General features: G+C 37.9%; 1 protein-coding gene across 2 annotated transcripts in view; it reads left to right on the forward strand.

Annotated features, from left to right (window-relative positions):
- DENND5B (DENN domain containing 5B) overlaps positions 1–11,682 on the forward strand; it is a 193,362-nt gene extending 181,680 nt beyond the window's left edge. For both annotated transcript variants that reach the window (XM_063075274.1, XM_063075275.1), the window contains 6 exons: positions 886–1,004; positions 3,233–3,420; positions 6,845–6,927; positions 7,145–7,271; positions 9,392–9,566; positions 11,320–11,682. In XM_063075274.1, the coding sequence (XP_062931344.1) occupies positions 886–1,004; positions 3,233–3,420; positions 6,845–6,927; positions 7,145–7,271; positions 9,392–9,566; positions 11,320–11,503 (876 nt within the window). In that variant the 3' untranslated portion in view covers positions 11,504–11,682. The remainder of the gene's footprint in view (positions 1–885; positions 1,005–3,232; positions 3,421–6,844; positions 6,928–7,144; positions 7,272–9,391; positions 9,567–11,319) is intronic.
- The last annotated feature ends 1,343 nt before the right edge of the window (positions 11,683–13,025 follow it).

The raw sequence follows: 13,025 nt of genomic DNA on the forward strand, positions 1-13,025 counted from the left end.
TTAAAACCTTTGGCTTTTCTTTGCTTATCAATCATGAAACACAAACTACATTAAAAGTCCCATCGTTGCTGTTTCCAAACTCTCTCCCACATCTGCCTACTTCTTTCCATCTCTGCTGCATGACTTATTCAAGATGTGATCATTCCTCAGCTGTATCACTGTGATGCTTTCTCACTAAAATACAAAGAAGTCAAGTGCTTTAAGAACTCATAACTCCGATTTTCCCAACCAGCATATAGTCAGCTGGGGTCTGTGATCTTTTCATTATCTTATTTTAAAAGTCAGAATTTAATTAACATTTATTTTTACTATTCCTATTATCATTGCTTTCTTGTATACTTGTCCACAAAGGACCAGTAAGGACAGTGATAACTATAGCTGCAAAGACTTCTAGTAGATAAGGTGTGAGGTTAGTTCTGCCTTAGTATTTTATTAGAAACAGAAAAATATTAGTGTTGGTGATTTCTAAAATCTATAGTGGTTTTCCTGACCTCTTAAATAGCATACTTCTCCCACTTCTTAAAATTCTTCTCTTCCTTCAAGGCACAAACCACTTTCTCAGTGATGTTTCTGGGTTCTCCAAGTAGAAGTAACTGTTCCTTCCCCAGAGTTCTTTTAGCACTTGTTTACATCTCTATTCTAGCGCCTTGTGCAGTTTACCTCATTTGATAGTTAATGTGCATATGTCTCCTATCTCATTATATGGGAACTCCCTGAGAGCGAGGAATACATGTGAATATATTTCTGTAATGCACAGCTGAGTACATTATGCACAGTGGGTTTCTGTAGTTGTTAAATTAAAGAAAACTGAAGTGCCACTACTAAAGCTTGAGAGGTAGCTGGATGGGATCAGGTACTGAATAACCTATGGTCCTGTTCCTACAGTGCCAGAACTTGGGGAAGCTGACCACTGTTCAGATTGGTCATGATAACTCAGGATTGTTAGCCAAATGGCTAGTGGATTGTGTCATGGTCAGAAATGAAATTACAGGACATACATATAGGTAAGTGGCCTCGGGTGCTCAGAATTCTTCGTTTTGAGACTGTTTAGATAAGAAATGTTTTAAGAATTTTTTTCTTTGTAAAGCTTTTCCACTTCCTTCTGAATTTTAGTTTCTTTTCTTGGGTTTTGTTTTGTTTTGCTTTGTTTTGCTTTTTGTTTATATAATACAAAATTGCCCAAAAATACTTTTTTAAAAAAATTTTATTTTGTCAATATACAATGTGGTTGATTATTGTGGCCCATTACCAAAACCTCCCTTCCTCCTCCCTCTCCCCCCCTCCCACCCAACAATGTCCTTTCTGTTTGCTTGTCGTATCAACTTCAAGGAATTGTAGTTGTTATGTCTTCTCCCCCCGCCCAGTTTTGTTTGTGTGGTGTGTGTGTGTGTGTGTGTGTGTGTGTGTGTGTGTGTGTGTGTGTGTGTGTGTGTGTGTGTGTGTGAATTTATTTATTTATTTTTAACTCCCACCAATAAGTGAGAATGTGTGGTATTTCTCTTTCTGTGCCTGACTTGTTTCACTTAATATAATTCTCTCAAGGTCCATCCATGTTGTTGCAAATGGCATATTTCATTCTTTTTTATAGCTGAGTAGTATTCCATTGTGTAGATATACCACATTTTCTGTATCCACTCATCCGATGATGGACATTTGGGCTGGTTCCAACTCTTGGCTATTGTAAAGAGTGCTACAATGAGCATTGGGGAACAGGTATACCTTCGACTTGATGATTTCCATTCCTCTGGGTATATTCCCAGCAGTGGGATAGCTGGGTCATATGGTAGATCTATCTGCAATTGTTTGAGGAACCTCCATACCATTTTCCATAGAGGCTGCACCATTTTGCAGTCCCACCAACAATGTATGAGAGTTCCTTTTTCTCCGCAACCTCACCAGCATTTATCGTTCAGAGTCTTTTGGATTTTAGCCATCCTAACTGGGGTGAGATGGTATCTCAGTGTAGTTTTGATTTGCATTTCCCGGATGCTGAGTGATATTGAGCATTTTTTCATATGTCTGTTGGCCATTTGTATATCTTCCTTAGAGAAATGCCTACTTAGTTCTTTTGCCCATTTTTTAATTGGGTTGCTTGTTTTTTTCTTGTAAAGTTGCTTGAGTTCCTTGTATATTCTGGATATTAATCCTTTGTCAGATGTATATTTTGCAAATATTTTCTCCCACTCTTTTAGTTGTCTTTTAACTCTGTTAATTGTTTCTTTTGCTGTGCAGAAGCTCTTTAGTTTGATATAATCCCATTTGTTTATTTTTCCTTTGGTTGCCCGTGCTTTTGGGGTGGTATTCATGAAGTCTGTGTCCAGTCCTACTTCCTGAAGTGTTTCTCCCATGTTTTCTTTAAGAAGTTTTATTGTTTCAGGGTGTATATTTAATTCTTTAATCCATTTTGAGTTGACTTCAGTGTATGGTGAAAGGTATGGGTCTAGTTTCATTCTCCTACATCAAAAATACTTTTAAAAAAGATTGCATTTGCTGATAATGCTTAGTCTGCAATTGTTGGTAAAGATTGGTATAACTCAAAAAAGAAGAAAGAAAGGAAAAAGGAAGCTTAAGATAATTTTAGTAAGAGGAAAAGATCTCTTGGGCTCTGCTAGTTAGAGCCAGCACCACTCTGTGGGAACGTTTTCTTTTCTCCTGTGACTTAACTCCAACATTAATTTCTAGTTTGAAAATATTCTTTCCAAAACTAGAGAATTTTAATATAGACTAGGTATAAAAAAATATTAAATAATTATTTAATTTGAGGGGGTATGATAATTTGTGGCTATGTAAGAGAATGTCCTTATATTTTAGAGATTCATACTGAATTGTTTTTAGGGATGAAATGTCCTGATGTCATAATTTACTTTAAGATACTTCAACAAAAAATAAAAATGAAGCACATGGTAAAATGTTAAGTGTAGGTGATAAGAATGTGGGTGTGTGGGGCTAGTTGGTATTAGCTTACTTGGTTAGAGCGCAGTGTTACCACACCAAGGTCAAGAGTTCAGATCCCCATACCGGCCAGAGCCAAAAATAAAACCGGAAAAATAAACAAACAAAATATGGGTATCAGATATATAGTTCTCTACTTTTTTATATTTCTGGAATTTTTATTAATTAAACAGTCCACAGGCAATAAAATAATGGGCTTCATTCATGGTGTCATTTTTAAAACTCTGATTAAAACAAGTACAGACAATTGATGAAACTCAGAAGTTTTCTGTTCTACCAGATTCCCATGTGGGCGGTGGCTGGGGAAAGGCATTGATGATGGGAGCTTGGAGAGAATTCTTATTGGAGAATTGATGACCTCGGCATCAGATGAGGATCTAGTAAAGCAGTGTCGAACTCCACCCCAGCAGAAATCACCCACCATGGCAAGGAGATTGAGCATCACTTCACTGACAGGAAAAACAACCAGTAAGTAGTTGATTTTTCTTATTTTCCAATGTGCTTTAAATACTGCAAGCTTTATATGGCCATTTTACAGAAAACGGTTGCATTAATAAATTGTGTTGAGAAGATTTAAAAAAAAAGAAGTTGAGAAATATTAATTTGGGAGGGAGGGGAAGGAGTAAAGGGGAAAAAATACCACTCACTGTTCATTATCATTTTTCATTAACAAATAATCTAAAGCCTAAAGAATGTTAAAAATCTAACTTAAAAAACTGCTTGTTCTGTTTTAATTAAACTGTGGAGATATGAATGAATATTTTGCCTGAAACTTAAAGAAGAGATAAGAACAGTTATTACAGCTCTCCCAGAGAGCCGTATCTGGCTATCCAGGGTCCCTTCTTCTAAGTGATTAAAAATTCCTTCTAGGCTGCCCTGCCAACTTTTTTTCTATAGGAGTGATAGATTACTATAAAGGAGTGAGTTTTATGGATAGGATACTAATGTACACTAATGCCATTTTTAATAGTACAGTAAACTAATTTATACTAATGTGGGCTTTAGTAGGCTGAATAATGTTTCCCAAAGGATGTAAAGTTCTAATCCCTAGAATCTATAAATGTTACCTTATTTGGAAACAGGATTTTTCGTAGATGTGATAAGGATCTTGAGATGAGGAGATTATACTGAATGCAATCACATGTATTTTTATAAGAGGGAAGCAAAGGGAGATTAGACACACACAGAGGAAAAGGTAATGTAAAGACAGGCAGAAATTGGAGTGATGCAGCCACAAACCAAGGAACAGCCGCAGCCACCAGAAGCAAGGCAAGGACTGGATTCTTCCCCAGAGTCTCAAGGGAGTGCAGCACTACCAACAAATTGATTTTGCCCAGTGATCCTGATTTCTGACTTCTGGCCTCCAGAACTGTGAGAGAATAAATTTCTGTTGTTTTAAGCCACCTTGTTTGTGGTCATCTGTTTCAGTAGCCACAGAAAATGAATACAGAGACAGTATGATTTAATGAAGTGGTTTTATTTCAGTTATGGACAATAACCTTAAATAGAATAACAAACGTACCTAAGAGGTACTTAGTTTACTAACAAAACATTTCCCTAGGCACTATTAGTCTCTTTCCATTTAGCAAAATATTATATTAACTATTAGGATGATATAGTCTAAAAATTACCCTTTTCATTTCTCAAACTATTTCCGTGATTCATAATTCCTTTCTCCTGCAGAAGTAAACTTCATACCACACACACTAGAATGGCTAAAATTACAGAGACTGATAATACCAAATGTTGGCGAGGATGGGGAGCAGTGGAAAGCTCATACATTGTTAGTGCGAATGCAAAATAAAAGTTTGGCAGTTATAAAAATATACACACACTTTCCTTGGCCCAGCAGTCTCACTCATACATATTTACCCAAGAGAAATGAATATGTTTATTTACACAAAGACTGATACACAGATGATCATAGCAGCTTTATTTATATTAGCCAAAAATAGAAACAACCCCAATATCTATCAATTGATGAATAGATAAACAGATTGTGGTATATATAGTCAGTGGGATACTATTTGGCAATATATAAAAACGAACTAATGATACATCTAACAACATGGATGACTCTCAAAAGCTTTATGCTAAGTGGAAGAAACCAGGTATAAAAAAACTACATACTATATGATTCCATTTATACTAAACTCTAGAAAAGGCAATATAATAGTGACAGAAAGCAGATCAGTGGTTGCCAGGGTTGGGAGCTGGGGAAGGAGATTGACTAAAAAGGGGCACAAGGAAACTTTTGGGGATGATGGAAACTTTTTTATACTATACATTTGTCAAAGTTCATCAAATTGCATCCTTAAAATTAGTGAATTTTATTGTATGGTGAATTGTAATTATGATGATTTAAAATAAAAAAGTATATTTCAGCCGAGTCCATCCAAATTATTACAGTTTCTGAATCAGTCCAGTTTCATGGGGTATTACTGATTTGAGAGGCCTTTATCCCCCATTTTTAATTGTATTTTCTTATCTTACTCAATAAGCAGAAAATTTTAAATAACCCAAGACTCAGAGATGGATAACTAGAGATGGCAGGTTAACTCTGTTGGTTGGAGTGTGATGCTGATAACACCCACGGTCCAGGGTTTGATCCCTGCACAGGCCAGTTGCCAAAAAAAATCAAAGATGGATAACTGGGTACTTTCTCACAGTATGTGCAAGCTGATATTCAGAGAACTAAGAATTTTAAGTCCATCTGAAAATACTACTGATTAGTACATGGCTCTTTTGGAATGAATAAAAGTTTTCAAAATAGACTTGATGTTTAAAAAGAGAAAATATTCAGAGAAAGATAAAAGTGAAAAAAAAAAAGCTACTGAGTAAAGAAACTACAAGGAGCTGAAGAGGCCATAATATCAGTACTTCAATCATAAAAGTTTACATTTTAACAATTTTTATGCATTAATATAGAAAAACCTTACTTGAATTTTGCCTCAAAAAACTATTTTATATAAGAAATCCTCCAGCAGTATGAATTCAGAGATTCTTAAACACAAGGATGTATAGATTTTCCTTTATAGTGTGATAAGTAAATTAGATCTAATCACCACAAGAAAACACAGAAATAACTATATCATTCTTCTCTTGCTGCTTACTTCTGACCCTGGATAAGACCTGTTTGCCACCATTTTTTAAAACCATTCTTGGGGGTTGGTGGCAAAGGCAACTTAGGTCCCATTCGAGCAGCCCACCAAGCTCTCCCTCAGGAAAATGGCCTGGACGAGCAAGTGCCGGCTGGGAGGATGAAGCAGTGCCGCCACAGACTGACTTGCCAGGAGGGGAAGGAGTTCTGGGCTTTGGGCTGGCGTGCCACAGGTTACCTGGCATCTTCCCTTTACTTTAAACACAACAGCAAAACTTCGGACTCCAGCTTAGCCATTCAGAGCTTCAGAAGTCTTGGTCTCTGCCCACTAAGGGGCTCAGAGGTAGGTAGCATAAGGGAGCATCCGAGGGATGAAGCTGGGGATCTTCCCCACTTCACTTCGCAAATCTGGGGACTTGCTAGCACTTTTTGGTGGACACCATGTCAGGTGATTTGCACCCAAATATCTCATTTAGTTTTTGCAGTGAGGTGTGTATTTTCCCTATTCTTGGTTGAGGAAACTCAAACTCAGAAGGTAAACACTTGGCTAGAGCTATAGTCACAAGTGGTAAGGCTAAGATTTGAATCTAGGGATCTCTCGGATTCTTTTTCACTGTGCTAAGATGACTCCCATTTGGCCAAACTGGTCAGAGGCAAGTTTCATGGAGCCCCTGGCAAAGTCAGCCTGCTCCAATGATGTGTTTCCTACATAGGTGGACACATTTGATATTCCATGGTACTTTGGTTTATTTCTCTTGTGTGAAAATGCAGCCACTGTTCATTATTTTACAGAACCCAATGCTGGACAGATCCAAGAAGGAATTGGAGAAGCTGTGAACAATATTGTGAAGCATTTTCACAAACCTGAAAAAGAGGTATTATGGGCTATAAAACTTAGTATAGTGGGACTTTTAAAGCTGCTTTTATACGTGACACATAGGGCAACGTGGGTGCTTTAATTTTCATTTGTAAGCTTTCTAATAGGTGCAAAAACGTGCTTCATACAACTACCTCAGCTCTTGTTTCTCTAGTGTATTTCTTAGACATAAATGTAGCAGATTTTTCTTTGGCACTGTGTGTTATGCTCCACAGAGAGGAAGCCTCACAGTATTGCTATGTGGAGAGAATGGCCTGGTTGCAGCACTTGAGCAAGTTTTCCACCATGGGTTCAAATCTGCTCGCATCTTTCACAAGAATGTCTTCATCTGGGACTTCATAGGTAAATAAAGCAGATACATGTTATTATAAGGTCATAGAAATGTTTCTTAGAAAACTCAAAGACCTAGAGATTTAAATGAGTAAGGGTTAGTGATAAGGGAGTATGTTTTAAAAAATAAATATCAAATAAGCACTATCTTTGTTTTTCATCCATTCAACAAATATTTATAGTGCTCACAATATTCCAAACACTTTCCTAGATGCTTGATATATATATATGAGTAAACAAGACAGAAAACCTACAGTTGACAAACATATTCTGTTGGCGTGGAGGAACAAGCAATGTACAAAAACATAACAAATATGTAATTCATATGATATGTTAGAAGGTGATGACTGATCTAGAAAAAAATAGAACAGGGTAAAAGGAATGGAGTGGAGAATGCTCTTTTCAGTGGTGTGGATTCTATTAGTGGATGGACGGATGGATGGATGGATGGATGGATAGAAGGAAGGGGTAGTTATAAAGGATTTGTTGACATGGTGGCATTTGAGCACAGACTTTAAGGAGGTGAGGAAGTGAGCGAATGCAGATATCTGAGAAGGCGGCACTCCAGGTTGAGAGAGCTGCCAGTGCAGAGACCCCAAGGTGGAATTGTGCCTTTCCTTTTCATGGAATCACAAGGAGACCAGTGTGACTGGAACAGAGTGTAGGAGAGAGAGAGAAAGAAGTAGGAGGACATTGGGGTTGGGGGTGTTTAGTGGCAGGACCAGGTTGCATAGGGCCTTCTGGGCCATTGCAAGGCCTTTGGCCTTTATCCTGAATGAAATGGAAAGCCATTGGAAGGCTTTGAGCCGAGGAGTGACATGATATAATTTTTTTTTTTTTTTTTTTAAGGATTTCTCTTGTTCTATATTGTCTAGTATGGTAACCACTAGCCACATGTGGCTATTTAAATTTAAATTGAGGGCCGAGCCCGTGGCGCACTTGGTAGAGTGCGGCGCTGGGAGCGCTGCGACGCTCCCGCCGCGGGTTCGGATCCTATATAGGACTGGCCGGTGCACTCTGAGTGCCGGTCACGAAAAGGACAAAAAAAATAAAATAAAATAAAAAAAATAAAAAAAATAAATAAATTTAAATTGATTTTGGGCCGAGCCCGTGGCGCACTTGGTAGAGTGCTGCGCTGGGAGCGCGGCAACGCTCCCGCCGCGGGTTCGGATCCCATATAGGAATGGCCAGTGCGCTCACTGGCTGAGTGCTGGTCACGAAAAAGACAAAAAAAAAAATTAAATAAATAAATAAATAAATAAATAAATAAATAAATTTAAATTGATTTCATTTAAATTAAATTTTAAAATCACTTTCTTAGTCACACTGACCACATTTCAAGTGCTCAATAGTCACATTTGGCAAGTGGCTACCAAATTGGACCTTGTAGATATAGAGCATTTCCATCATCACAGAAACCTCTATTGGAGTGTACTGATCTAGCCTGCTAAGCTTTGTAATCTTTCTTTTGGTATGCAGCTCTTCTGGAATTCCCAGTTTCTTTAAAAAGGCAATTAATCATTTTGTGTTTTGTAGATAAAACCTAGGTGAAGTAGTTGATTTCATCTAATTCAGAATTTTTAGGCAAAGAAAGTTGACAGAGCTAGGCCCTCAGGATTTATTCTTTTTTTTTTTTTTCTGGAATGCCTAGAATCTTATTGTTTCTGCCTCAGTGTGCATACATCTCTCTTCCTAAGATTTAATTATTCAGGTCCCTTTCAATGATCTTGTTGCAAAGCTTTAGCCATTCTGTAACTAGAAGACAGGGCACCATTACAATAGCTGCCATTACTAGTTACTCCTAGAAATTTCTAGTTTTAACTGAAAATTGTAATTTTCTTTTCTTTTTTGCCAATTGCCATTTCATGAAGGTATTTTAAAGAGAGTATACCTTCCAGCTTTCTGGAATGTAGTCTAGATTAAAAAATAAATTTCTGGGAGCATATCGTTCTACCATGAAACATGGACCTCTGGAATTCATTCTGAAACCAATGATCAAGTAATGATTTTGGCTTCAGGACTGGCTATAATGCAAAGCATCATTACTGTTTCCAGAATAAATTAAGGGATGAATCTTTCTGCATATGAAGTATTGATGTGTATTGTGATGTGATTCTGACTTCCTTCCCCAGAGAAAGCGGTTGCTTATTTTGAAGCTACTGACCAGATTCTAGACAATGAAGATGATGTCTTTATTCAGAAGTCATCCTGCAAAACCTTCTGCCACTATGTAAATGCTATTAATACTACACCCAGGAACATTGGGAAAGATGGCAAATTCCAGATTTTAGTTTGCCTTGGAACACGGTATAAAACCAGTTTTTTACTTTCCCTATCCTTGTTACATGTTGAACAAAATGCCCTTCCAAACCTCTCCCTTGAGTTTCTTTCATTCCAAGTTTTATTATAAGACTACTGTTTATTGTGTACTTGATATATGCTGGGCATTGTGCTAAATACTTTACCTACATTACCTCATTTAATACTCCTATCACTTCACACCACCACTACGTGAAGTAGCAATCTATTTCCCCATTTTATAGATGAGAAAATACAAAATAGAAGAGGCACAGATAAGTTAGCAAACTTTCCCAAGGTCACACAGCAAGAAAAAGGTAGAGCCAAGATTCACACCCACCCAGTCTCACTCCAGAGTCCAAGCTCTCAACCATTACTCTACACTGGCTCCAAAGGTAGGAGGATAGGAAGTAGGTAGGTTGGTATATAGACACAACAATACAAATGTATGTACAAGAGTACTTCAAAAAGTTCATGAAAAAATGGATTATATTATCTATAATAGGAATATTATATTCTAATATTAATCTTCCCATGAACTTTTTGAAGTATCCTTCTGTATCACTATATTGCTTTAAATTTAATAACATTGTGGGATTCTTGCTATATTAATGTTATCTTCTCTTTAAGACTGTTTCCTACTGCTTTATTTTTTTGAAAATGACACATAGGAGTGGTACAATCCATTAATTTTTAAAACAGCTCTCAGAATTGTAGAAAATGAAACACACAGACCTTTAGAAAAAAAATTTTTTTTTTTTTGGGCCGAGCCCATGGCGCACTTGGTAGAGTGCTGCGCTGGGAGCGCGGTGACGCTCCCGCCGCGGGTTCGGGTCCTATATAGGACTGACCGGTGCACTCACTGGCTGAGTGCCGGTCACGAAAAAACGACAAAAAAAAAAAAAAGAAAAAAAATATTTTTTGAGTTATTCATGTAAGTGTTTTCTCCTAAAATCTCGAGAACCCCAACTTGAGATTCAGGATGGCCTAGTTATGGTTGCCTTGTCATGAAAGGCATATTGAGAGATGTTCACTCAGGATATCTTAGGTGCTTAATGACAGATTACTAATGTCAAGGTTTGATCAGAAGACATTGAAGATGTGAGATTTTGTCCTCCTAAAACAGCTGGTTTACAGAACTAAGTTCTATGTTTCTTCTTAATAAAAGGGACCCAATTTCAGCTGTGCTTTTAAAGTTCCTTTTTAGCATGATCTTTATCTCCTTTTATCTTTATAATGTTCTGATTTATTAGACCAATGCAAACCATCTTCTGGTTTATAAAATCTATTTAATGTTTTTCTGCTTTGATTGTGTTCCTTACCTTGTTATGTTGTATAAGTTAAGAAAAAAATGGCTAATCCCTACTATTTAATGTACTCTTTGTTCTCAAAAGGTCAGTTTACTCAAGCATGCTTTACCACAGAATAGCACCCCTGTAAAAAAAAAACCAGACATAGAGAATGATATTTTGCCTCTTTTTAAAGGTGGCAAAATCACAGTAGAGAATTTCTTCCGTGTACGTAGACTTTTTAACATACTTTTAAAGTTAGAAGGGTTTTCCCATAGCTTACACTGTCTCATTACTGTCTTTACCAGTGAATATTCAACTTCCTGGCTTTGGTGTCCTCTCTCCTGACTTTTGGGCTTGGCTAGATTTTGCGCCACCCAGCCCCATAGCCTCCCAATTGAAAGCACCAATATGTGCATTGTTCTGCAGTGAGGCCAGCAATGCTCAGGAGTTGTTTCTGTTTTGATCTATAGGGATCGCCTCCTCCCACAGTGGATTCCGTTGTTAGCAGAGTGTCCTGCCATTACTCGAATGTATGATGAGAGCGCCCTCCTGCGAGACCGCATGACTGTCAACTCACTCATTCGAATTCTGCAGACCATTCAGGACTTCACCATAGTCTTAGAAGGATCACTCATCAAAGGAGTGGATGTGTAACCCAACTGGCCAGAAACCCTCAGTTTAAACCCCTTGCTCCTGAACCTTCCCCCAACTGTGGGGACCGATTTGGACTTGTCTGACAGTAGTGAGTCACTGATGGGGGCAGCCCACTGTGTGCCCCTGAACAATCCTCACTCTGCAGACAAGGCAAAATGCTGTATTGTAGTTCATTTGAACCTGGAATTTAGTATAAAATAGAGTATTTTCATGTGTTAGATGTGTGTAAATATGCTATCTTCTTTAAGAAATTATATTACTCTAAGATACTTTTCTTAGCTTGAATATTCCTGTGACTTAAAATAAGTAGCTTAAAAACGTTGTGGGGTGGGGGGGCAGAGTGGTGCTCGTCAGGAAGAAGCCAGTAAACGTGTAAATAAAGTGCGACCCAGCCGGGCATTTTTTTTGTTTCTGCAGGTGTCACAAAGGAACCCAGAGTGCGTTGTTCTGTAGTAGCCATCCGTCCTAGTGTTTGTTCCTTTGTATCGTGAATGTACACAGCTTTACCTACTGTGTGGATAGTACCCACTTTATCTTTTAAGTTACAAACTATTTTATGTATTTGATTTTGAGTCATTTTTCCAGTCTTTTGGAAAATATTTTTAGTTGGCACAAGATGAAGATATAGTTCAAGTATTTTAATTACTAGACCCAAGATGCTTGGCTGAACTGGAAAGAGAGAACACACAAAGCCCCGAGAAGTGTGTTAAATTGCGGAATTATAACTTCTTTACACTTTGGAAAGATTAGCCTAGACTAACTTCATTCTTGGCATTTTTATTCTTGTTACTTGAGGTACTTTGGGGAGGTATGAATTTCAAAGTGTTAGCCTCAAGAACTGCAAACAGCAATTTGATTCTGTACTTTTAATTTGGTCACCTAAAGTCCATAGTGGTCCTTTACCTCTTAAGGATAACTAGGAGCCCTGTCTTTGTTAGATTCCAGTCACCCCCCTCTTCGTGCCCATCCCCCCTCAGGAAATGGAAGGAATGTCTGAGGAGGAGGAGGAGGGCTGTGTGTGGCTTGGAATGTTTTTGTGAAAGTATTTGTTGACCATGATAATGCAAATAACAGAAGGCAAAAGAAAGAATAAACCCTTTCTGCGTGTTTCATGGCAAGCTTTATGTTACTTTGTTAGAAGGGGTAATAATGTAAAACAACTGGCCTGGAGGACATAAAAGCCCCTGCAGCACAGACTGACAAAATGGGAAGCAAAACAACAGGCGACAATTTTGAAAGACCAAAAGTTGTGAGTATCTTTCCAGTTTGATATTTTATAAAGAAGTTAAGTAAATGTAGTGTTATCTAGTTGCCTGAAGTCTTCATCTTCTGGTAGGTCCTGTAACACTAATTAGGCATTTGCACATTGTTAGCAGTGAAATTGTCTCAGCAGAGCCCCAGGTTGTATTCCCAGTTGTGACTAGAAGCAAAGCCATGGCCTCTCAGGATCCATGTGCAATCTGAGGGCCTGGGCTTTAGCCAGCAGTGCTGTTTCCCTTATTTCCTGGAGGAAGAAACTAAT

Source organism: Cynocephalus volans, chromosome 12, assembly GCF_027409185.1.
Source record: "Cynocephalus volans isolate mCynVol1 chromosome 12, mCynVol1.pri, whole genome shotgun sequence".
Taxonomy (NCBI): Eukaryota; Metazoa; Chordata; class Mammalia; order Dermoptera; family Cynocephalidae; genus Cynocephalus; species Cynocephalus volans.